This window comes from Schistocerca gregaria, chromosome 8 (genome assembly GCF_023897955.1).
Source record: "Schistocerca gregaria isolate iqSchGreg1 chromosome 8, iqSchGreg1.2, whole genome shotgun sequence".
Taxonomy (NCBI): domain Eukaryota; kingdom Metazoa; phylum Arthropoda; class Insecta; order Orthoptera; family Acrididae; genus Schistocerca; species Schistocerca gregaria.
The window spans coordinates 174,021,787-174,049,251 of record NC_064927.1 but is presented as its reverse complement, the minus strand read 5'-3'; the positions used below and the strand labels follow the sequence as shown (position 1 = coordinate 174,049,251).

Sequence of the window (27,465 nt, the reverse complement as noted above, 5' to 3'; positions counted from 1 at the left end):
GGTAGGTGGATCAAAACAAAATGTCCAGACACTCTGTGACCAAAATGGTACTGAAACAGAGGATGACAGACTAAAGGCCGAATTACTAAATGTATTCTTCCAAAGCTGTTTCACAGAGGAAGACTGCACTGTGCTTCCTTCTCTAGATTGTCGCACAGTTGACAAAATGGTAGATATCGAAGTAGACGACAGAGGGATAGAGAAACAATTAAAATCGCTCAAAAGAGGAAAGGCCGCTGGTCCTGATGGGATACCAGTTCGATTTTACACAGAGTACGCGAAGGAACTTGCCCCCCTTCTTGCAGCGGTGTACCGTAGGTCTCTAGAAGAGCGAAGCGTTCCAAAGGATTGGAAAAGGGCACAGGTCATCCCCGTTCTCAAGAAGGGACGTCGAACAGATGTGCAGAACTATAGACCTATATCTCTAACGTCGATCAGTTGTAGAATTTTGGAACACGTATTATGTTCGAGTATAATGTCTTTTCTGGAGACTAGAAATCTACTCTGTAGGAATCAGCATGGGTTTCGAAAAAGACGATCGTGTGAAACCCAGCTCGCGCTATTCGTCCACGAGACTCAGAGGGCCTTAGACACGGGTTCACAGGTAGATGCCGTGTTTCTTGACTTCCGCAAGGCGTTTGACACAGTTCCCCATAGTCGTTTAATGAACAAAGTAAGAGCATACGGACTATCAGATCAATTGTGTGATTGGATTGAGGAGTTCCTAGATAACAGAACGCAGCACGTCATTCTCAATGGAGAGAAGTCTTCCGAAGTAAGAGTGATTTCAGGTGTGCCGCAGGGGAGTGTCATAGGACCGTTGCTGTTCACAATATACATAAATGACCTGGTGGATGACATCGGAAGTTCACTGAGGCTTTTTGCGGATGATGCTGTGGTGTATCGAGAGGTTGCAACAATGGAAAATTGTACTGAAATGCAGGAGGATCTGCAGCGAATTGACGCATGGTGCACGGAATGGCAATTGAATCTCAATGTAGCGAAGTGTAATGTGATGCGAATACATAGAAAGATAGGTCCCTTATCATTTAGCTACAAAATAGCAGGTCAGCAACTGGAAGCAGTTAATTCCATAAATTATCTGGGAGTACGCATTAGGAGTGATTTAAAATGGAATGATCATATAAAGTTGATCGTCGGTAAAGCAGATGCCAGACTGAGATTCATTGGAAGAATCCTAAGGAAATGCAATCCGACAACAAAGGAAGTAGGTTACAGTACGCTTGTTCGCCCAATGCTTGAATACTGCTCAGCAGTGTGGGATCCGCACCAGGTAGGGTTGATAGAAGAGATAGAGAAGATCCAACGGAGAGCAGCGCGCTTCGTTACAGGATCATTTAGTAATTGCGAAAGCGTTACGGAGATGATAGATAAACTCCAGTGGAAGACTCTGCAGGAGAGACGCTCAGTAGCTCGGTACGGGCTTTTGTTGAAGTTTCGAGAACATACCTTCACCGAAGAGTCAAGCAGTATATTGCTCCATCCTACGTATATCTCGCGAAGAGACCATGAGGATAAAATCAGAGAGATTAGAGCCCACACAGAAGCATACCGACAATCCTTCTTTCCACGTACAATACGAGACTGGAATAGAAGGGAGAACCGATACAGGTACTCAGGGTACCCTCCGCCACACACCGTCAGGTGGCTTGCGGAGTACGGATGTAGATGTAGATGTAGAAGCAATGATCACACGCACGGCACAGAGGACACACCAGGAACCGCGGTGTTGGCCGTCGAATGGCGCTAGCTGCGCAGCTGCGCAGCCTTTAACACTGGTAGCATGCCGCGACAGCGTGGACGTGAACCGTATGTGCAGTTGACGGACTTTGAGCGAGGGCGTATAGTGGGCATGCGGGAGGCCGGGTGGACGTACCGCCGAATTGCTCAACACGTGGGGCGTGAGGTCTCCACAGTACATCGATGTTGTCGCCAATGGTCGGCGGAAGGTGCACGTGCCCGTCGACCTGGGACCGGACCGCAGCGACGCACGGATGCACGCCAAGACCGTAGGATCCTACGCAGTGCCGTAGGGGACCGCACCGCCACTTCCCAGCAAATTAGGGACACTGTTGCTCCTGGGGTATCGGCGAGGACCATTCGCAACCGTCTCCATGAAGCTGGGCTACGCTCCCACAGACCGTTAGGCCGTCTTCCGCTCACGCCCCAACATCGTGCAGCCCGCCTCCAGTGGTGTCGCGACAGGCGTGAATGGAGGGACGAATGGAGACGTGTCGTCTTCAGCGATGAGAGTCGCTTCTGCGTTGGTGCCAATGATGGTCGTATGCGTGTTTGGCGCCGTGCAGGTGAGCGCCACAATTAGGACTGCATACGACCGAGGCACACAGGGCCAACACCCGGCATCATGGCGTGGGGAGCGATCTCCTACACTGGCCGTACACCTCTGGTGATCGTCGAGGGGACACTGAATAGTGCACGGTACATCCAAACCGTCATCGAACCCATCGTTCTACCATTCCTAGACTGGCAAGGGAACTTGCTGTTCCAACAGGACAATGCACGTTCGCATGTATCCCGTGCCACCCAACGTGCTCTAGATGGTGTAAGTCAACTACCCTGGCCAGCAAGATCTGCGGATCTGTCCCCCATTGAGCATGTTTGGGACTGGATGAAGCGTCGTCTCACGCGGTCTGCACGTCCAGCACGAACGCTGGTCCAACTGAGGCGCCAGGTGGAAATGGCATGGCAAGCCGTTCCACAGGAGACATCCAACATCTCTACGATCGTCTCCATGGGAGAATAGCAGCCTGCATTGCTGCGAAAGGTGGATATACACTGTACTAGTGCCGACATTGTGCATGCTCTGTTGCCTGTGTCTATATGCCTGTGGTTCTGTCAGTGTGATCATGTGATGTATCTGACCCCATGAATGTGTCAATAAAGTTTCCCCTTCCTGGGACAATGAATTCACGGTGTTCTTATTTCAATTTCCAGGAGTGTATTATCGTAACCATTTACAGTTGATGTAGTTTTACATACTGGCTGGGTTATTATTCATTTCTATCGTGTGTGTTCAGACCGTGAGAGTAATCGTTTAAAAGCAGTCGTTAAGTATCTTCATAGTTTTTCATCTTAACTGAGCTGTTTTATCCTTTCTTTTAATGTGAGACCTGTCTGTAGTTTCCCTGTCGGTTGAACCACGTATTCGTTTCCAGAATGAGATTTTCACTCTGCAACGGAGTGTGCGCTGATATGAAACTTCCTGGCAGATTAAAACCATGTGCCGGACCGAGTCTCGAACTCTGGACCTTTGCCTTTCACGGGCAAGTGCTCCACTGTCTGAGCTACCCAAGCACGACTCACGACTCGTCCTCACATCTTCAGTTCTGCCAGTACCTCGTTTCCTACCTTCCAGACTTCACAGAAGCCTTTTTGCGAACCTTGCAGAACTAGCACTCCTGAAAGAAAGGATATTGCGGAGACATGTAAATTGACCCAACAGTGTTTATTTTTATTTTTATTTATTTTTTAAAAGGTGAAAACATTTTAAAAAATGAAAATAAACTGTACAAGGACGGTACTCGTATCAATGCTGGCCGCAATTTACGTCTGCTTAAAGCTCAACAGTGACGTTCTGCTTCAGTATTGGACAGTCCTACTTGGAAAGCGAGCGAAGCAACTGCGTGTCTATTGTAAAGGGCTGCCTATACATTTTTCTATTCGGCATATTATACCAAACTTTTGCTGACATAGAGGATAATATTTTTGTAATTTCTCTTGAGGTGCAATTGTAACTATGTAATCGACATTTTCTCCGTCATGGGGTGGTAGTGTGTACAAAAACCGGTAGCGAGTAGGAAAAATAAATAAACTACTACTGTACGCTAAAACATTTGATTTTTTCAGCGTTGTATAGAGCATGTGAAGCAAAATTTGTTCCAAAATCGTTGGGTTCCGATCAAAAACAGCGCCTAATGTAAGGTGGTCAGGAGTCACGAGCTCATATTAACAACGATGCAGAATTTCTGAAACGTGTTATAGCAGGTTCAAACGGTTCAAATGGCTCTGAGCACTATGGGACTCAACTGCTGTGGTCATCAGTCCCCTAGAACTTAGAACTACTTAAACCTAACTAACCTAAGGACATCACACACATCCATGCCCGAGGCAGGATTCGAACCTGCGACAGTAGCAATCGCACGGTTCCGGACTGCGCGCCTAGAACCGCGAGACCACCGCGGCCGGCTGTTATAGCAGGTTATGAAACACGTCAAACAAAGGCTCAGGCGTTCCCGAGGAAGCATTCTGGATTGACAAGACCGTAAAAAGTTTGGCAAGTGCGCTCAAATATTAAAATTATGCTCGCTGTGTTTTGAATTTGACGCCACAATGCACCGTGAGTTATTACAACAAGGTCGAACCATCCATAACGCGTACTACTTGCAAGGGCAACGCCGTCTGCATGAAAGATCCCGAAAAAAACAGGAGCCTAGATTTGCGGCGAGACAATTGATGGTTTTTTCACAATGATAATGCAACTGCTCATATTTCTTGTTCATCAATTTTTGGGCACAAGTAATAATATAATGATGGCCCACACCCCATATTCGCCAGACATGGCCCCATGCGACTCTTTTCTGTTGACAAAATTAAATAAAATCTTGAAGTTCCGCCATATTATAAGCATAGATGTGATTAAAATGTTAAAAGTTATCTCAGTGGAGTGTCGTATGCGTTTCTGGGACTGGAAAAGGCGCTGGCATAGGCGTGTCACCTCTGATGGTTACTGTTTTGGATAGGATACCATAATGTACAAGAATAAATGGAATTATTTTCATAATAGAAAAATTCCCAACCACACCTACTGCCGGACGGACATTTCATGAGTGTAATGTGTTACACCTGCAGGATAGTCACGCTTTGGTGATGGATACTTACAGATGGTGATGTTGCAGTCGCCCATCCCCTGGATGGGCAGTGCGAGTACCTTCCCCTCCAGTTTGTAGTTGCCGTTCATTGTAACAGGGGAGGCAGCGTGGGCGATTATCTTGATGTCGTAGCTGCCGGGCGTCATCCTGCGAACATTTCGTACCGTATGACGTCACTGACGCACAAACGCAGCGACAGTACTGCACAGTCAGAACATGGATTCTCAACTCAGAGTTTCGGAATGAAACCGACACAACAAGATCAATCTTAACCATATCCTTGTATATTGGTTGTATACGTGACTGTTGACTTCCGGTGACAATGAAGGGGAAGAAAAAATCTTAACCATTACATCTATATCTACGTCAGTAATCCGCAAGCCAGAATCACGTGTTGCACAGGGAGATCTTCATCACGTGTAGATATCACTATATACCTAACGGGTCCGTGAGGTGTCAACTCCTCGAAGAAAAACACACCAAGAATCAACAGGCTTGTGGTATCTCATCACACAGTCACATAAGCTGCGTACAGTGGAAGTTACGCACAACATGTGGCGGAGTAGAACCCGATATGCGACAGTTCTGTGCATTCATTGCACCGTGAAGAGGATATTGTGCCTCATCCATCCAAAGAATATTTCCCAGCCATATGTCATCAATTTCCATGGATGCCAAAAAACGAAGGGCAAATTCACTACGTTGTAGCCTGTCTTCTGGCTTTACTGGGTGCACGTTCTGAATAGTGTAGACATACCAGCAGTGCATAGTCTTCCTTCTCATAAGCCACTGGGATTACTACAGAAAACTTTAATCTTCTTATCCCTTTAACACCAATAATAATTTCACGAAAGAAATTAACACATCTTGCCCAGCGACAAGGAGCATACTGACGTCAAAACAGAAAACATTTCACGTTCTGACTGCTTACAGCGCCATATTTCCACCTGGTGGTAGAAAGGGGAACTATTCTTTTTTCAGACTATTGAGCGAGCACCCCGGACTAATGAACAGACCTGCGATGTTTTGGTGCCATCTAATGTATACAGCCCACTGTGCAATACTCGGAACACCATCCCTTTCATTAAAACCACTCAGTGTTTTGGCATGAACGGCAGCGAGTAGATAAATTCGTTTATAGCAAGGAGGTTTTTCCTGGATAAAAAGAGACACGAATGTGTTAGTGTAAGGATGCAAGCAAGGTCGATAACCGATATACAAGACGTCTAGAAGCAACATGGAATCGTAGACATGACCTCAATGCACGAGAAAGTCTATCGGGCAAACCTGCGGATGACGACGATAAGATTCGATTAAATTTCACAGTTACAAGTGAACTGTTGGATTCCTTTTACAGTCCTTCTTTCTACTGCTCCATCCATCGCCAAATTAATTTTCCGGTATGTCATGTATGTACCACTCTCCTTTGACTATTTACTGTCAATGTCTTCCGCTGAGTTATCTTTCTATTACTTTTCAGGATTGTGTTTGCTATGGATTCATAGTCTAGTTAAAGTCTTTGAAAGACTTCGCGTTCGTCATTGTCAGTGGGTTTACTAAAGATCCATTAGTGCAGTTTCAAACACTGGTCATTTCTACGTCAGTAACAGATACAAAGAGTCTCCAGAGCCTACGCCAACCGTCTTGCCGCAGTGTTAACACCGGTTCCCGTCAGATCACCGAAGTTCAGCGCTGTCGGGCTGGGCGTCACGCAGAAGAACGCCGCGCCTACTCGTCACCGCCTATTTCGTCCAAATTTATGCTATACGCAGGTCTTGGCCAGAAATGAAAGTTACAAAAATGCAAGATCCAGATGGCTAAGAGTTTTTGGCATGGGTCGGGTGAGGCATGAGCCATTTGTGTTAGTATAGCTTCCAGACTGCGCTTGGCACAGTGAGAAGAGTGCAGGAGGGTAATCCGTGAGTTGTGGAGTCGAGTTCTCATGCGAAAATTTCTTCTATTTTCAATTTTTAACGTTACCTACACTGTAAGTGAACCCATGCAATGCTAAGTACATTATATTTATTAATCGTTTCATAAAAGGAACCAAAAGGAAATGTAAACGTAAATTTATAACTGCAAATACATTTCCGGTACGGTATTTAAGCTGAACACGAGAACTTCGGATGTAAAATTAGGTACTTTTATAATTTTACGTTTGATGTCTTACATGTGTAAGGTGATATTGATCGTAGAAATAGGGGAAGCAGTAATTTCCTCTGCGCACATCGTAAACGCTACATTTTTAAAGTTACACTGTTGCTTAAAGTTTCTATGTAAAACTAAACTTGGTTTAAATTCATAACAGATTCTCTCTCATCACACAGTTTGGTTCAAATGGCTCCTAACACTATGGGACTTAATATCTGAGGTTATCAGTCCCCTAGAACTTAGAACTATTTAAACCTAACTAACCTAAGGACATCACACATATCCATGCCCGAGGCAGGATTCGAACCTGCGACCGTAGCGGTCTCGTGGTTCCAGATCGAAGCGCCTAGAACCGCTCGGCCACATTATCCGGCACGCAGTTTGGTAATAAACCACGCGTAACGCATCGTTTCGCCGATAATCGGATAGGATAGCTGATGATGTAAATACAACGTAATTATTTTGGTGTAGTCTCTCAGGAGGCGATTTCTTTTTCTCTCTCGATGAGATGAGAGGTGTTTCGAAGCTTTCTGCTCAATTTCTTTACTTAATGATAAAACTATATACCTCATGGTACGATAAAGCGCAGATAATGGAATACAGTGTCACGTACACTTTAATTAGTATTCTGTATTGGAAAGTTATTAGCAAGGACCTTGTGGACGCTATAAGTAGAATCTTTTCTCGGATATTTATTTGCAATCCAAATTTTCCTCTGCGCTTCTTTTTGATGCATTTTATGAAAATTTTAATAAATGCAATACATATTCCATCATTTCGGTTTATTTGTAGTGCAAGTAACATCAAAATTTTTAAAAGAGACCTCTCGCATAGAGAGTCGACCCCACAACCCTCAGATTAACAATATGTACTCTACCCGATGCACCAGCCGCAGCTTAGAATGTAAACGGTTCACCCGTCATTTGACAGGCGCCAAAAACACTATTTTTTTAAAACTCTTGGCCGTGTGGAGCTCCTAAGTCTGTCACTTTCGTTTCTGACCAGGCCCTGCACATACCATGAATTCGGACGAAATCGTTGATGAAGAACGGCCACGGTTCCTCTCTCTCAGTATAGCAATCGCCATCGTCCCGTTCACTCTGTGCAGTGATTTTCCGTGCTGATTACTCACTCAACGGCGTCGATGACGGAGCTGCCTACCCCGGAGATGATGACGTCAGAGAAGTCGAGGTTGACGGCGACCGGCTTGTTCTTCTCCTCGGCGATGCTGAGCGCCACAATCTTGAGCGGGTCGATAGGCTGCGTGCCGAGACTGCGAACACCTGCGCATAATGACGACGTCAGATTTCCTGTGCGGGTGCAACGCCCTCCCTTACAGGTGCGTAATAGGAACCATAATTCTGGGAATATACATAAATAATTTGTCAGATATGAGCAGCAGCACTATCAGATTGTTCGGCATTGATGCTGCAGTCTACGAGAATGTATCTTTGTTCGACGAGCAGACGGAAGTGCAGAAACCTTTTAACTAAATTTCCGCTTGTTGTAATCAATGGCATCTCGCTTTAAACGTGGATAGATGCAAGACAAATCTATAACAAAGAGAAAGCACCCGATAGTGTCCAATTACAACCTCAGCGGCTAACATGTGTTTTACGTTAAACCTTTTAAATATTAAAGGGTAACTCTAAGGTGCAAAATGAAATAGGACAAAGTCCTACGTCGTTATTACGCAAGATTTTTGAAACAGTTATGGGAAAATCTAGTTCTTTTCCAAAGGAAATGGTATACAAGAGCGACCAATTATAGGATGTAGCCAGAGAGTCTAAAAGTAAGGAAGGAACGTTAGAGTTTAACGAGGTTGTTAGACAAGGAGCAAATGGTAGTATTACGGAAGATTTTTTGAAACATTTCTGGGAAAATGCAGTTCTTCTCGAAAGGAAATGGTATACAAGAGCGACCAGTTCTAGAATGTAGCCAGAGAGTCTAAAGGTAAGGAAGGAACGTTAGGGTTTAACGAGGTCGTTAGACAAAGAGCAAATAGTAGCATTGTGTGTGTGTATGGAGGGGGGGGGGGGGTTGTCGGCTAGGGGCCTTCGAAGATGAGGTTTTTAACAACCATACGAAATTAGTAGAAAGTAGCGTGGTTAAAACGAGGAAGATGGGGTAAAGATATCTCACACATGACCGCCCACACAGTCTCTCTAGCTCACATCATGAAAGATTGCATTAAAATTATTCAGATGGTCTAAAATTGTTAAGTCAGTCTAAGTAAAACAACAGGAAAAATGAAGTAGGTTGAAGGGTATTTGTGCTTGGCTGATCACTTACACAGAACATCGGGATATGTACGAATAGGGCACGCGCATCGAGGTTTCTGTAAAAACTTAATTATATATATAGACAGTCCATCCAACCAGGACATCAAGAATTTGGACGATATCTGCCCATCACTGTCAATGAAATACACCAACAGTTGTATAACTTAAGATGTTTTCTTTTACTTTATTTTATTTGGAAGGCTACCAGTTTCAGCATTTCACTATGCCACCTTCTGGCCCCATATGCATACGCATCTCTCCAAGATGGTGTGGTGAAATGCTGACACTGGTAATCTTCGAAATAAAATAAAATAACATTTTAAGTTGCGCGGCTGCCGGTGAGTTACATGGACACTGACAATTACTTAACCAGCCAATGTCGGCGGACCGTGATGCCTAGTGTCAATATCTCCATATGCATGATATCGGTAAAAGAAATTCTATGACTTCGGAGAATTTTTTAATTTTAAGTTTTTTTTATATCTTTGTGCAAATTTACATTCCCCATTGTAGTTTTTCATTTAATTCATTAATTTTGGACGTACATTAACGTGCTACATTAAATAGCAATTGCAGGTGTACTGTCTTCGTCCGCTCTCGTCCATGTTGCAATTACCAGTAAGATTTGACGGAAGTCTCCAGAGAAGAAAACGGTAAGGCTGGCCATAGGGCCATTGTTGTTACATAAGTGTCCAGTTGTTCTGTGGAACGCTTCAATGGATGTTTTAAGGGATATTGGACCTTATCCGAAACAATGGAAGTGCAATCCTGCAACAGTTACCAGTGTTACCATGCTTTGAAATATTACAGATGCTGTACATTTCGTAGGCATAGACTGTCGGTACAGCAGTGGAGCAGCCTGACGCCTATCACCGCTAGATGGCAAACGCATCGTTTTCGCAGCTGCAAGATACTTCATTTCATACTAGCTCAGCCAATTAGCACGAAATATTTGTGAATCATACACACAACCGTTCCTCGTGAATCATTCCACGTATTACTGAAAAACCAGATCAAAATCGCTACACTACTTCCAGAGATTTTTGACAGGTTACGAATGTAATGCAACTTTATAATGCCAAAATGTATTTTTTTTAATTTGATATGATTATAATTTGACTCCTTTCAGACTTACTTGAATGTGAAATCTTCCTTCTTGCCAAATTTCATGGTTCTAGGTCAACAACGTTTACCCTACATGTTTTCTTCAATGAATTGTCGATTATCATATTGGGACATACACTCCTGGAAATTGAAATAAGAACACCGTGAATTCATTGTCCCAGGAAGGGGAAACTTTATTGACACATTCCTGGGGTCAGATACATCACATGATCACACTGACAGAACCACAGGCATATAGACACAGGCAACAGAGCATGCACAATGTCGGCACTAGTACAGTGTATATCCACCTTTCGCAGCAATGCAGGCTGCTATTCTCCCATGGAGACGATCGTAGAGATGCTGGATGTAGTCCTGTGGAACGGCTTGCCATGCCATTTCCACCTGGCGCCTCAGTTGGACCAGCGTTCGTGCTGGACGTGCAGACCGCGTGAGACGACGCTTCATCCAGTCCGAAACATGCTCAATGGGGAACAGATCCGGAGATCTAGCTGGCCAGGGTAGTTGACTTACACCTTCTAGAGCACGTTGGGTGGCACGGGATACATGCGGACGTGCATTGTCCTGTTGGAACAGCAAGTTCCCTTGCCGGTCTAGGAATGGTAGAACGATGGGTTCGATGACGGTTTGGATGTACCGTGCACTACTCAGTGTCCCCTCGACGATCACCACAGGTGAACGGCCAGTGTAGGAGATCGCTCCCCACACCATGATGCCGGGTGTTGGCCCTGTGTGCCTCGGTCGTATGCAGTCCTGATTATGGCGCTCACCTGCACGGCGCCAAACAGGCATACGACCATCATTGGCACCAAGGCAGAAGCGACTCTCATCGCTGAAGACGAGACGTCTCCATTCGTCCCTCCATTCACGCCTGTCGCGACACCACTGGAGGCGGGCTGCACGAGGTTGGGGCGTGTGCGGGACCGTAGCCCAGCTTCATGGAGACGGTTGCGAATGGTCCTCGCCGATACCCCAGGAGCAACAGTGTCCCTAATTTGCTGGGAAGTGGCGGTGCGGTCCCCTACGGCACTGCGTAGGATCCTACGGTCTTGGCGTGCATCCGTGCGTCGCTGCGGTCCGGTCCCAGGTCCCAGGTCCCAGGTCGACGGGCACGTGCACCTTCCGCCGACCACTGGCGACAACATCGATGTACTGTGGAGACGTCACGCCCCACGTGTTGAGCAATTCGGCGGTACGTCCACCCGGCCTCCCGCATGCCCACTATACGCCCTCGCTCAAAGTCCGTCAACTGCACATACGGTTCACGTCCACGCTGTCGCGGCATGCTACCAGTGTTAAAGACAGCGATGGAGCTCCGTATGCCACGGCAAACTGGCTGACACTGACGGCGGCGGTGCACAAATGCTGCGCAGCTAGCGCCATTCGACGGCCAACACCGCGGTTCCTGGTGTGTCCGCTGTACCGTGAGTGTGATCATTGCTTGTACAGCCCTCTCGCAGTGTCCGGAGCAAGTATGGTGGGTCTGACACACCTGTGTCAATGTGTTCTTTTTTCCATTTCCGGGAGTGTATATGGCCGTATCTTTTGGGTTCATTCACTTAGATGTTTGAATTACTTACACTGACAAGGGATTGGAGGCCTTATCAATTTGATACGTTTCCACATTCCTGAGGAAACTGGACAGATAGGCAGGCACACACACACACACACACACACACACACACACACACACACATACGCCCACACGCGCACGTGCGCTGACGGACAATAATTTGATCTTATAAGTGTCTAGTTTTTATTGATTTTGGTACAGATAAGCCAGCCACCCCGATAAGACATTACAAATGTCAACCTAACTTTTCAGGTAACAGAAGGCACGTCGTACAAATTTTAGAAAGACATACCACATTCATATCATTGTTATTTAAAATGAATGGAAAATCAGTTCACAAATGAACTGCTACCCTCTTGTAGGAATACAAAACAGTGTCTGCTAGAATGTGGTGTACCGCAAACTGTACACCACAAGCACCACAGGTGGAAGGGTCCTCTCACCGGAGCAAGAAGCCAAGAGTCGTAGGATTGTGCTCGAATGTATTGTAAATGGACTGTTACAGGTGAAGAATCTTTACTACCACAATCTAACTCTTGCGGTAACAACCAACATGCTTTGGATAAGAAGTACGTTTCTCAAAACTTTCGCGTGGAGGTGAATCAGTCGTACACTGAGGGAAAAAAGGAAAAGGATAAATTCTAAAGGCTTCCGAAAAACAACGACTGAGATGTGTCCTAACAGTTATTTTGTCTGATTAATTTTTGAAGAGGTACTGGAAAGAACAAATTAGCTAAAAACCCTTTACCAGAACAAGGGCAAAATAATGTAATATCTGCTAGAGCACACAAAACAGTTACCCCATCAGGGAAAGAAGCAACGTAGACTAGCACTGATAAAAAGGGCTTTCCTGCCCAAGAGAAGTCTACTAGTGTCAAACATTGGCGTAATTTATGGTAGCGAAACACGAACAATGCTAAAACCGGAAAGAGAATCTAACCATTTGGGATACGGAGTTACAGACGGATGTTGAAAGTTAGGTGAACTGATAAGGTAAAGAATGAGGAGGTTCTGCGCAGGATCGAATAATCTGTGGAAAACACTGACAAAGAGAAGGGACAGAATGATAGGACATCTGTTGAGACATAGGGAATGTCTTCCATGGTACTAGAGGGAGTTGTCTGTAGAGATCAGAAACTGTAGAGGAAAACAGTGATTGGAATACATCGAGCAAATAATTGACGGCGTAGGTTGCAAGAGTTGGCAGAGGAGAGGAATTCGTGTTGGACCCCATAAAACCGGTCACGAGACTGCCGATTCAAAAAAAGTATCGTACTATAGAATGCAAAACAGAACGTGGAAGATGCTGAGTGGTACAGCTTTATAGAAATGGGAAGATTAGAACATGACAGAAAGAGATGGAGAAAGCATAAAAAAGTCGAAAGATTAGAGTCTCGCAAAACATAATTTGATAGCACTGTTCAGCGTTTTTGTTTCTGATTTCAAACCTTCCGCATTGTCACCACTTGAGATATTTTGTGCTCTTTCTAATTAATAGTGTATTGTTTGTATTTGATACTTTGAAGGAAATTCTCGTGTGTAACATTGCAGTATTATTAAAGGCTATGTGCTTTTGTCGCAGCTGAGGCAATAATTCAAATTCATACCTTTCACAAGGGTCGGTACGGAGTCCTGGAGCGCAATCTTGAGACACTGGACGTACTGTGGATCGGTCTGCTTGCACGTCTTCATTTCAGCAGCTGAAAAGAAAAGATTACGAATTACGACTTTGACGGAGGTAAGAAATTACATTATGGAGCTGAAAAAGAGATAAAATGAGCCTTTATGGCTGATTAATACACACAATGATGGATGTGGAAGGTGGTAAATCGTGAACACCTCGACCGAACGCTACAAAACTGGCGCTCCATCATTTCCCTATTTTTTTATGTATATTGATTAAAATTGCATTCTTATACGAGCTTATTGTAAATATTTCAGAACAGAAAAATTTGGTTGCTAGAGATAATGAATGGTATAAGTGACGGTGTGACTAGCATTACTGGAAGTTTTCGGGAGGAAATAACAAAAGCGCGTGTACAGGCGATGTACATGTGCACCTTATCGCCATCACAAGAACTTTGAGAAAGGTCGAATCATTAGTGTAAGGGACTTGGGAGTGGCTTGCAGGCAGACTGGACAGACGGTAGACTGGAGTAGAGCGTCTGCAGAACGTCTGGTGACGATTTAGACTCTGGGCAACAGTGTGGCAAAGAAGGAAGGTTGTAGTTCTTTTACACCACGAGAAGATGTTACGACTGTTCCACTGGCCGATGCGATTAAGCGGATGACAACAGCTGTTAATCCGCGCGAGTATTACAGAGTTCCACCACGCCTGTCGGCAACAGATTGGATTGCCATGTGCCGACCGAGGTGGCCGAGCGTTTCTAGGCGCTACAGTCTGGAGCCGCGCGACCACTACGGTCGCAGGTTCGAATCCTGCCTCGGGCATGGATGTGTGTGATGTCCTTAGGTTAGTTAGGTTTAAGTAGTACTAAGTTATACGGGACTGATGACCTCAGAAGTTAAGTCCCATAGTGCTCAGAGCCATTTGAACCATTTTTGATTGCCATGTATCGTTTATCGCTGACTCTTCACCACAGTCAACTGGGACGCTGAATGGCATCCTGCGTTGTTCGGCGATGAGTCTGACTAACTGTGTGTGGTAATAAAATCGACACTAACATTTCCGTAAGTGACCAGGTTAAAATGGCTGTAAGCACTATGGGAATTAACATCTGAGGTCATTTGTCCCCTAGACTTAGAACTACTTAAACCTAACTAAACTAAGGACGTCACACACACCCACACCCGAGGCAGGATTCGAACCTGCGACCGTAGCAGCAGCGCGGTTCCGGACTGAAGCGCCTAAAACCGCTCGGCCACAGCGGCTGGCAAACGACCAGGTGAAAGTTCACTGGAAGCGGCGATTCTCCGACATCAACCCCTCTCCTACCGCTCGAACCGTCATCTGAGGAGTCAGTGGATGGGACAAAACAACTGATCTAACATTTGTTGAATGATGGCTGTATACTCTCTATTTTAGGGCAAGAAGAGTAACGTCGGTTTTAGTATCCTTTATTATCACGGCAGCAAATGGCATATTACAGCAGGCTAATGCAAGTCACTGCTCTTCACACCACAATCGCCTAGCAGAATGTACATATACTCGACTGGACGAACAACCCCCTTGATTTATAGTCAACCCAAATCTGCAATGGGATGAGGAGACATACTTTCACATCAGCCTCCAGACTGCAGTATTCGTTAACTGACACTGAATGTTTTTCTGGCAAAGCATTAACTTATTAAAATGACATTCGCAAGCCGTTTGCTCCCATGCCACAGAGTATAAGAATGTAATCCTGCCCTTTGGGCTCACACCTTATACTGATGTTGTTGATGGATATCAGGTCCGAATGGAATGAACGTTTAATCATTAGTTGCCGTGTATTGTTGGAGGGATACTACCTCCTTAGTCTAATAGTAGCACCTTTACCTAGTCGCCCTTGGTTCTGGGCTCGATCCCAGCCGCTGTTTAAATTTTGAAATCATCAGCAATGGCGGCCGTGGACTGCCGGTATAAGGAGTCACCCTCGTTCAGCCAACTGCCTTGTCACAGAGACCGAAGGAGCGGACAGAGCTTGTCAGAGCAACCTCTTGCTGTTGGGGTGCAAAACAACCAGATATCACGACGTTAAGGAGACACAACGAGTAGCCACAGGACATGTGGCCTGCAGTTGGAAAAGTATCGTGATGCTGTCTCCTGTGGCACGAGATTCCGCATCAGTCCCCTCTTCCGATCTCTGTTAGGGGACTGCCAAGGAAGACCATGAGAAAAAGACTGAATAATCAATGAAAGGGTAACACACTACTAGTCGGAGTGTGGAATGCCAGAAGTTTGAACGTGGCACCCAAATTTGAATATTTGAAAAGGGATGCGCACTTAGTCTAGATATAGAGGGGGTGAGAAAAGTGTTCAGTTTATACATCGAACAAGCGGCGTTGAAGTAAACGAAATGTTGAAGGATTAAAATTCAAGGTGAAAGGATATCTGTGATAAGATACGCTCATCACATTCCTGTCCTCACTGACAGTGAAGAAAAATAACAGAACATTTTCAAAGGAATCAACAATGTACTGAGAATAGAATATGGGTCGAGAATAAAGAGAGGTGAGACGAAAGTAGTGAGAAGTAGCAGAAACGAGATTGCTGATAAACTTAACGTCGGTACTGATGACCGCAAAGCAGACGAAGTTAGGGAACTCTGCTATCTTGGAAGCAAAATTTCAGATAACGGACGAAGCAAGGAGGATATGAAAAGGAGACTAGGAGAAACAAAGAGGGAATTTCTGTCGAAGACGGGTCGCCATGTATCAAACATCGGCCTTAATCTGAGAAATACTTTTCTGAGAATGTACATTTGGTAGATTGCATTGTATGATAGTGAAACATGGACTGTGGCAAAACCAGAAAGGAAGGAAATCAAAGCGCTTGAGACGTGGTGCTTCAGGAAGATGGCGAATATTAGGTGGACTGATACTATAAGGAATGAGTAGGTGCCTAGCAGAATCGACGAAGAAAGTAACATATGTAAAACGCGGACGAGAATAAGTGACAGGGTTATAGAACTTGTGTTGTCATATTCCAGACCTCACGTCAGTATAGTTCTTCCCTCCTCACGCCAGCCTGCGTGAGCTAAGACGCGTTCATTTCGGCCTCCACTCGTAACACGGTATTGGCTCTTCTGTTAACACAAAAGTATCCCCACTCATATTCCTGTATTTCTCCGGAACCCGACCTGATCTTTCACGATGTTGGCTTCTACCAGTTTTCCGTTTTTCTGTAAAGATTTCGTGTCAGTATTTTGCAGCCATGGCATTTACCTGACGGTTTGGTAGTATTCAAAACTGTCAATAGTTGCCTTTCTTTAAACAATTCTTCTTGAAGTCTGAGTGTTTTTCACCTGTCTCAAATGTCTTGCACAGAAGGTGGAATACTTTCGTCATGCTTGGTTCTCTCAAGGATCTGACTAATTCTGATTGAATGCTGTCTAGTGATCCAGTATGATTGCCAATGAACTGCAAACAGCAACAACCGCAAGGCGGCTAGTTATACCCGACCGGAGTGACTTCAAGTGAAAAGGCTGTCAAAATTAGACGTAGGAAAAATCAATACCAGACTGAAATTCAAAGAAGAATATTTGGGAAATGTACATCATCCACGAAAGAGACAGCTCACAACATCGTCGTTCGACCGATTCGTGAATACCGCTCATATGTTTGTGAGGGTAAGGGGGTAAAGAGAATATTCTAAGGAGAAGAACGCATTTCGTTATAGATACGCTCATTGTCTAGGGAGCATTAACAGCGATACCCATTCCTGTGGCTGGCGCTACAGTAGGCGCTCTGCATTATGTACAAGTTTACTGCTGAAATGCAGAGAACGTACGTTCCTAGAAGTCAGTCAACGTATTAATTCGTTTTATACAGATCTCACAAAACGACCAAGACAGGAAAAGCACATTAATTCGCTTCTCATACGGATGGTTACCACCAGTCGTTCTCATCCACATATGGGACAGGAATGGTGGGGATACGATGGTGGATGGGTGGCTTGCGTACTGCAGAGATAGATGTCAACCGGATGCACAAAGTGAGATGCAGTTTGATGCTGCTTTTAAACTGTGGGTGCAGAGACAACCTTGGAGACAGGCAACCGCAGCAATAAGTAATGTTCTTGGTTATCAATAAACCGATTCATGCCGGCCGCTGTGGCCGAGTGTTTCTAGGCGCTTCAGCCTGGAACTGCGCGACCGCTACGGTCGCAGGCTCAAATACTGCCTCGGGCATGGATGTGTGTGATGTCCTTAGGTTAGTTAGGTTTAAGTAGTTCTAAGTTCTAGCGGACTGATGCCCTCAGAAGTTAGGACCCATAGTGCTCAGAGCCATTTCAACCATTTTGAAACGGCTTCATCTGTATTTATGCCTTTATTTATACATGACTACCAGTTTCATGGCACTAGGAGCCACGTCTTCAGGTGAACCTCTGCAAAACAATGTATAACGAAGGAGTAACAACCCTAACACATCCACTGACATGATAATTTTCTAAAAATATTTGAAATTTTTAAAAGTTTTTTTTAATCTTGTAAATGCTTTTACATAAGAATGATAAAATACTCTCACTCACATAACTAAAAAGTTAAAGTTAAGCTCGAAACTTGGAAGCCAGTATTCGTTATTTGTCAAAATAAAACAATGCTAAAACAGCCGCATGCATGTATTCCTATCCAGTACGATTGATGGAGCCCAAAAAATTATACCATAGTGATCCACTGGCAAGGTGAAAATATATGAGAAACTATTAAGGCCTAACACGAGGCTAGCATGAACAAACCAAGGAGTGATTGAAGTAAAATTGAGGGATATTCTAAGTAACCTGGACTAAATGCGTCAGGTAAATAGCTTACTGACGCGCAAATAACACACTTATCACTTCTTCGGTCTATATGCAATCACACAATTGGGGACGCGGCCGCGTGTTGTTTCTTTAATGCCGACATGAAAGAAAACAAAAATGGTTCAAAAGACTCTGAGTACTATGGGACTTAAAATCTGAGGTCATCAGTCCCCTAGAACTTAGAACTACCTAAACCTAACTAACCTAAGGACATCACATACATCCACGTCCGAGGCAGGATTCAAACCTGCGACCGCAGCGGTCGCGCAGTTCCAGACTGAGGCGCCTACAACCTCTCGGCCACATCGGCCGGCTGAAAGAAAATAGCTGGGCCATAGACCGCTCGGGCATGCGCTGATGATGCGAGGCCACAACTGAATAATCGGTGATCTTTGGCGGAACTTATGAGTGGTGAATGAGAGTAAGGAATATTGGCTACCCAAATACAAAAACGTTTTAAAAACAATAGAACATGATAGTGTTTATTTTTTAGGGACGCCAGTGGATTATGCAAATCTAAAAGAAATCATAAACCATTGGCGTTTAATGACGTAAAAGACGAACATCATATGGTTACATAACGGCAAATGAATAGATCCACTAACAGCGTCCCCTAAATAAACCTTAAGAGCATTAAAAAACTTCAAAATTCTATAGTTATTGTTTCTAAAATGTTATAACAAAGACTGTAGTGAATTTTGATACTTTTTAAGTACAGTTAAAAGTTGAGAACTTTTTTTAAAAACGAGCATGAAAGAAAGATACACAAGAAACCTAAGTAATAAAGGGGAGATGATGTGAGTAGTGAAGGGTAGGAAGGGTGAAAAATGCGAAGACCCAGGAAGAAAGGAGGGGAACAAGGTAAAAGAAAAAGAGAGTATTAGGTCAACTAAGTTAGACATTCGAAATTTACCAAAAGGTCCTTTAACTCTCTTTATCCATTTAGCGTTCGGTGTGGAACACGAGTGGCTCTTGTATTCTCGGCGTAAAACTTTTAAGTTACTACGGATATCGATGACGGAATGCCCTTGCTTACGAAAGTTCGTAGTCATCTAAGAATAAAGGACAAAATACAGCTAAAGCGGTTTATTAAAGCCCGAGACCTTGGATTCCGGTCCTCTCTGCCACAAAGCAAACAAAATGCCTGTTTAGAGACTGCCAGACCAGATATGGTTTTTGTTTCATTCTATTTCTCTTGTTTTTAGATGAATAACTTCTTATTAAAAAAATCATAGCTTCTTCACTTCACAATCTCAGTTATACTTTTTTAAATAATTGAACTAGTAAAATAAGCTCTATGTAATTTTCTTAAAAAAATATTATCAAGTGATAATATACATTCCTCATTTCTCAATCTCAGTTACACTTTTTTGTACAATTGAAATTGTGAAATAAGCTCTATCTATTTTTTTAATATTATCACGTAATAATATTTTTAACACGGTTGCAATTCTCTCGCGGCAAAAACGTCAGCTATAGTGAAAGTCATATGTCTTAAGACTGTTCCCGGATAACACCCATAAACACCACACGGAACACGCAAGAAAGGCGGTAACTAAACCATATGCTCATGGGCAGGGTGTTTCTTGTTGTTTTAGCAACAGTGTGTTCACTACAGCGGTGTACTAGTAAGATCTGGTACCCAGCGGTAAACTTGCGTTTTATTATTTTTTATCCTGCCTAGTGGTGTATGAAGTCAGTTTATCTATGGCCGTCGTAAACGTTGCCTCACCTGCATCTACTAATTGTACTAAAAATATGTCACGTGAAATGTTAACGAAATTAAAACAACAGGCTCATAATGCTGTCATACGTGCCAAGTAAGACGTGAAGCTGAAAACGGATCTATTTTGATAACATTCGTGGACCATAAAGATCAAAGATCACAAAAGATTTTAACAGCTTAGCTATTTGGGGTAAGCAAACCATATTACCACGTCCACACCACAGTCACATCCAAATCCGAAGGTAGGGCCATCAGTGAAGTACATTGGTTAGAACTGAAAGACAGCGACAGACAGCCAGAACAGAATAGACCTCCTGAGATTCACTTTTAGTTTGTGAAGTTGCCAGAGGACGTCATGAAAAACGTGATGAAGAGGTGAATTTTCGACAAAAATGTTTTAAGTATGAAGTAAGAATCTTGAAACAAAATAGGACAGAAGAATTTTTTCTACAAATAATTTAAGATTATCTTACCCCCTTTCAGTCACATAAATTTACACAATCTTCCACAGAAGTGTGTCGTACTGAAAATAAAATGAACTTTCTTTTTTTTAAAATTACTCTCCTGTAATATTTATTGGTGTGGACTTGCCGTTTTTTCCCCCTTGGCCTACTTGCATTTACTGGGATGGATTAGAAAAACTTTCAGATCAATGCTTGCTGTAAGGAATGACTGCTTATCCACTACATAAACAACTTCAACGTTAAGAGTGTAACTAAGACGATGATATGGTAGCCCTGGCGCACAACCGCAAGGTATTTAACTTCCGCTAGAGTGTAACAGGGTGAAATGACCAGGATATTAGGCTGGTTATCGCATCGATGAACGATTATCGTAATCAATCAAAAATTACATAGTGTTACTCATGCAGAGCCATTTTTAAGAGGAACGACGATATAAATGTAGTTGTAGCGAAGTGGAGGCCAGACTAATACAAACTGGAAGAAAAGTCTTATCTACTTAGCTCACGTACAAAATACTCCTCAGACAGATAGGTCGTCTGTATGGGATACTCAGTAATTTGATATAATGCTAGAACGTAGTCTTCCACATACATGCTGTTCGGATAGTTGTTATAGTATCTATGCTTTATCAGAAAGTTTAATGACTTGCCACAGTTACTGAAGGGGCTTAGTGTGAGTTATAAAGGACTTTTAACTTGGCCTTCATCGCATACTGGTATAATGGAAAGTGACGAGCATTTCTGGTTCCACATAAAACACACGGTCTTGTCCTACCGGTTGGGAAAGCCGGTTTACGTAGTCGAGGAAAACAGGACCAACTCCATCCGGACATAGCTCTGAAGAACTTGCTTTCAGACTCTTTTCTGTCTTGATTCTCCTTTACACGACCTACTGTAACCATGTATCTGTTCGGATGCGCATACCGCAATAATGCTGACTTTACCTTAAAACGCTACGCCCTTACGGAAATACACGGACATCCACAACTATATTGCTATTTCCGTCTGTCGTTGCGTTACTGCCCGCATCTCGTGGTCGTGCGGTAGCGTTCTCGCTTCCCACGCCCGGGTTCGCGGGTTCGATTCCCTGCGGGACAGGGATTTTCTCTGCCTCGTGATGGCTGGGTGTTGTGTGATGTCCTTCGGTTAGTTAGGTTTAAGTAGTTCTAAGTTCTAGGGGACTGATGACCATAGATGTTAAGTCCCATAGTGCTCAGAGCCATTTTTTTGCGTTACAAGCGATTGATAGTGACTATTATTAGTGTTTAAGTCAATATTATTACCGCCTAGAACGCGCAGTATCGTAGAGACGGTAGATATTTTCTTGGCAGCTGAAGGGCAAAGGATGGCGGTTGGCAGTCTTTCTGCTTTACAGAACAACACGTGTATCGTGCTTTTAACGAACCGACAGCAGACTTACTTCTGAGTCATCTCCGTTTCATTTACATTAACAAAGATCGCTTCCGAAATTACAGAAAATTGTCATAACGTTTCATGAAGACTCTTCTAGTCCACTTCATTCAATGGAATCTCTTCGTGGTCAGACTATAATTCTTGTATTACCTACACTGATTAACCAAAATTTAATGCCTAAATGCTTAATACATTACTGGCCACTAAAATTGCTACACCACGAAGATGAGACGTGCTGTAGACGCGAAATTCAACCGACAGGAAGAAGGTGCGGTGATATGCAAATGATTAGCTTTTCAGACCATTCACACAAGTTTGGCGCCGGTGGCGACAGCTACAACGTGGTGACATGAGGAAAGTTTCCAACCGATTTCTCATACACAAACAGCGGTTGATCGGCATTGCCTGGTGAAACGTTGTTGTGATACCTCGTCTAAGGAGGAGAAATGCGTAGCATCACGTTTCCGACTTTGATAAAGGTCGGATTGTAGCCTATTGCGATTTCAGTTTATCGTATCACAACATTGCTGCTCGCATTGGTCGAGATCCAAAATTGGCAAAATATAAAATCGGTGGGTTCAGGAGGGTAATACGGAACGCCGTGCTGGATCCCAACGGCCTCGCATCACTAGAAGTCGAGATGACAGGCATCTATCCACATCGCTGTAACGGATCGTGCACCTACGTCTCGATCCCTGAGTCAACAGATAGGGACGTTTGCAAGACAACAACCATCTGCATGAACAGTTCGACGACGTTTCCAGCAGCATGGACTACCAGCTCGGAGACCATGGCTGGGTTACCCATGACGCTGCGTCACAGAAAAGAGCACCGGCGATTGTGTACTCAACGGCGAACGTGGGTGCACGAATGTCAAAACGTCATTTTTTTCGCATGAATCCAGGTTCTGTTTGCAGCATCATGATGTCGCATCCGTGTTTGGCGACATCGCGGTGAACGCACCCGGCGTGATGGTATGGGGTGCCATTGGTTACACGTCTCGGTCACCTCTTGTTCGCATTGATATCACTTTGAACAGTGGATCCCTGCGAAACCCTAGATTTCAGCAGGATAATGAAAGACCGCATGTTACAGGTCCTGTACGGGCCTTTCTGGATAGAGAAAATGTTCGACTGCTGCCCTTGCCATCACATTCTCTAGATCTCTCACCAATTTAAAAAATGTGGTCAGTGGTGGCCGAGCAACTGGCACGTCACAATATGCCAGTCACTACTCTTGATGAACTGTGGTATCGTGTTGTAGCTGCATGGGCAGCTGTACCTGTACACGCCATCCAAGCTCTGTTTGACTCAATACCCAGGCCGTTATTACGGCCAGAGGTGGTAGTTCTGGGTACTGATTTCTCAGGATCTATGCACCCAAATTGCGTGAAAATGTAATCACATGTCAGTTCTAGTATAATATATTTGCCGAATGAATACCCGTTTACCATCTGCATTTCTTCTTGGTGTAGCAGTTTTAATGGCCAGTAGTGTAGCACGTTGCTAAATCTTTGGAACCCTGTACAGCAGCGATTCGTCGTGGAATAGATTCTAAAAATCTTTGACAACTTTTCGAAGGTGCGTGGCACAAATTGTCTACGCACTGCTCACTCATTTCCTGAAAACTGCTGTCCAGTGCTCCGTGGTTCGCTGTCTGATGGCCCATAGCAACCCATATGCGCTCCATCAAGTTTAGATCGGACGAATTTTGTGGGCAAGACACCACCGGGAGTTCACTATCATGCTACTTAGGCCACTGTAGCACGATGCTGGGTTTGCGACACGGACAATTACCAGCTCTAAGAAACCATCGCTGTCAGGGAAGACATGGAGCATCATGGAATGCGGATGGCCGCAATATACACCACTGGCCATTAAAATTGCTACACCAAGAAGAAATGTAGATGATAAACGGATATTCATTGGAAAAATATATTACGCTAAAACTGACATATCATTACATTTTGACGCAACTTTGGTGCATATATCCTAAGAAATCAGCCAGAACAACCACCTCTGGCCGTAATAACGGCCTTGATACGCCTGGGCATTGAGTCAAACAGAACTTGGATGGCGTGTACAGGTACATCTGCCCATGCAGCTTCAACACGATACCAGAGTTCATCAAGAGTAGTGACTGGCGTATTGTGACGACCCCTGCTCGGCCACCATTGACCAGACGTTTTCGATTGGTGAGAGATCAGGAGAACGTGCTGGCCAGCGTAGCAGTCGGACATTTTATGTTTCCAGAAAGGCCCTTTCAGGACCTACAACATGCGGTCGTGCATCATCCTGCTGAAATGTAGGATTTCACAGGGATCGATTGAAGGGTAGAGCCACGGCTCTTAATACATCTGAAATGTAACGTCCACTGTTCAAAGTGCGAACAAGAGGTGACCGAGACGTGTAACCAGTCGCACCCCATACCATCACGCCGGGCGATACACCAGTATGGGGATGACGAATACACGCTTCCAATGTGCGTTCGAACTGTTCGCGTAGGTGGCTGTTGTCTTGCAAACGTCGCCATCTGTTGACTCAGGAATCGAGATATGGCTGCACGATCCGTTACAGTCATGTGGATAAGATGCCTGTCATCTCGACTGCTAGCGATAAGAGGCCGTTGGGATAAAGCACGGCGTTCCGCATTACCCCCTTCAACCCACCGATTCCATATTCTGCTAACTGTCATTGGATCTCGACCAACGCGAGCAGCAGTGTCGCGGTACGTTAAACCGTAATCGCGATAGGCTACAATCCTACCTTTATCAAAGTCGGAAACGTGATGCTACGCATTTCTCCTCCTTAGACGAAACATCACAACAACGTTTCACCAGGCAACGCCAGTCAACTGCGGTTTGTGTATGAGAAATCGGTTGGAAACTTTCCTCATGTCAGTCCATTGTAGGTGTCGCCACCGGCGCCAACCTTGTGTGAATGCTCTGAAAAGCTAATCATTTTCATATCACAGCATCTTCTTCTTGTCGGTTAAATTTCGCATCTGTAGCACGTCATCTTCGTGGTGTAGCGATTTTAATGGCCAGTAGTGGAGGTCACGTAGTCTATAGGTTTCATTCTGTCATCGATTGCTACTACAGATCCAACTGAAGGCTATGTGAATGTCATCCGTGGTATAATACACCCAACTGGCCTGCTTGCGTGCCGACGTGCATGTTTCGAGTAGCCGTTCGTCTGGATGACGGCGTAACTGAGCATGACCTCAACCTGGTGTAACAACAAAAGTGATTCGTCCGACAAATCGACACTTTCTCACTGTTCCACGGTCCAATATGACTGATCATGTGTCCATTGCAATTGTAACGGAGGATGACGTTGGGTCGTCGTGGGAAAAAGTAGGAATCGTGTGCTTTAGAAGCACTATGTAGGGCAATACGCACACAGCCGTGTAGACTAAAACTCTTGTGCCTGCACCAGTACTGTACTGTGGTTTCGTATCTGCCTCACATTTTTGTCTACTCTGCTTTGAAGAACTGGGAAGCATCCGAATTCCACGCTCTGTAATGACATCCAATACGTTGTCGCTTGTTCAAGGTTTCATCATCCTTCCACCAGTTTCCATAGATGCTGACTACAGAAGCACACATACAGACGACCTGTTCCTCCGTTTCCGACATTCCCGTTCCTAGGCAGCGGATCGCAATCAGGGCTTCCTGATAGTCGCTTGTGTTCGCGGATTTTTCCTCTTGCGTTTCGTGTGATCACGAGATCCCCATTCGTCTTTTTTCTTTTTCCCTCTTATACAGGGTGGTCCGTTGATCGTGACCGAGCTAAATATCTCACGAAATAAGCGTCAAACGAAAAAACTACAAAGAACGAAACTTGTCTAGCTTGAAGGGGGATACCAGATGGCGCTATGGTTGACCCGCTAGATGGCGCTGCCATAGGTCAAACGGATATCAACTGCGGTTTTTTAAATAGGAACCCCCCATTTTTTCTTACATATTCGTATAGTACGTAAAGAAATATGAATGTTTCAGTTGGACCACTTTTCTCGCTTTGTGACAGATGGCGCATTAATAGTCACATACATATGGCTCACAATTTTATACGAACAGTTGGTAACAGGTAGGTTTTTTAAATTAAAATACAGAACGTAGGTGCGTTTGAACATTTTATTTCGGTTGTTCCAATGTGATACATGTACTTTTGTGAACTTATTATTTCTGAGAACGCATGCTGTTACAGCGTGATTACCTGTAAATACCACATTAATGCAATAAATGCTCCAAATGATGTCCGTCAACCTCAATGCATTTGGCAATACGTGTAACGACATTCCTCTCAACAGCGAGTAGTTCGCCTTCCGTATTGTTCGCACATGCATTGACAATGCGCTGACGCATGTTATTAGTCGTTGTTAATGGATCACGATACAAATATCCTTCAACTTCGTGATCATCAATCCTGATGTTAATTTTCCCGCTGTTCTCTTTTCTGCTACTTCTCATTTCTTTCGTCTATCTCCTATTTACTCTCAATGCATATTCTGTACTCATTGCGTTGTTCATTCCATTCAGCAGATCATGTAAGTCTTCTTCACTTTCACTCAGGATAGCTATGTGCCGGCCCGAGTGGCCGTGCGGTTCTAGGCGCTACAGTCTGGAACCGCGCGACCGCTACGGTCGCAGTTTCGAATCCTGCCTCGAGTATGGATGTGTGTGATGTGCTTAGGTTAGTTAGGTTTAAGTAGTTCTAAGGTCTAGGGGACTGATGATCTCAGATGTTAAGGCCCATAGTGCTCAGAGCCATTTTCCCACAAGAAACAAATCCGGGGACGTCAGATCCGGTGAACGTGCGGGCCATGGTATGGTGCTTCGACGACAAATCCACCTGTCATGAAATATGCTATTCAATACCGCTTCAACCGCACGCGAGCTATGTGCCGGACATCCATCATGTTGGAAGTACATCGCCATTCTGTCATGCAGTGAAACATCTCGTAGTAACGTCGGTACAACATAACGTTGGAAATCAGCATACATTGCACCACTTAGATTGCCGTCGATAAAATGGGGACCAATTATCCTTCCCCCATAATGCCGCACCGTACATTAAGCCGCCAAGGTCGCTGGTGTTCCACTAGTCGCAGTCATCGTGGATCTTCCGTTGTCCTATGCTACATATTACGCCGCTTTACGTTACCACTGACGCTTCGTCGCTAAATGAAACGCCAGAAAAAAAATCTGTCATCGCCCCGTAATTTCCCTTGTGCCTAGTGGCAGAACTGTACACGACGTTCAAAGTCGTCTCCATCCAATCCCTGGTGCATGTAAATATGGTACGGGTGCAATCGATGCTAATGTAGCATTCTCAACACCGACGTTTTTGAGATTCCC

General features: G+C 44.4%; 1 protein-coding gene across 1 annotated transcript in view; it reads right to left on the bottom strand.

Moving 5' to 3' along the window:
* Nucleotides 1-27,465, bottom strand: part of LOC126284606 (protein takeout-like) — a 55,529-nt gene that overhangs the window by 17,363 nt on the left and 10,701 nt on the right. Inside the window, exons 2-4 of the mRNA XM_049983654.1 lie at nucleotides 13,649-13,741; nucleotides 8,194-8,344; nucleotides 4,921-5,057 (exon numbers count right to left, since the gene is read on the bottom strand). Of these exons, the coding sequence (XP_049839611.1) occupies nucleotides 4,921-5,057; nucleotides 8,194-8,344; nucleotides 13,649-13,741 (381 nt within the window). The remainder of the gene's footprint in view (nucleotides 1-4,920; nucleotides 5,058-8,193; nucleotides 8,345-13,648; nucleotides 13,742-27,465) is intronic.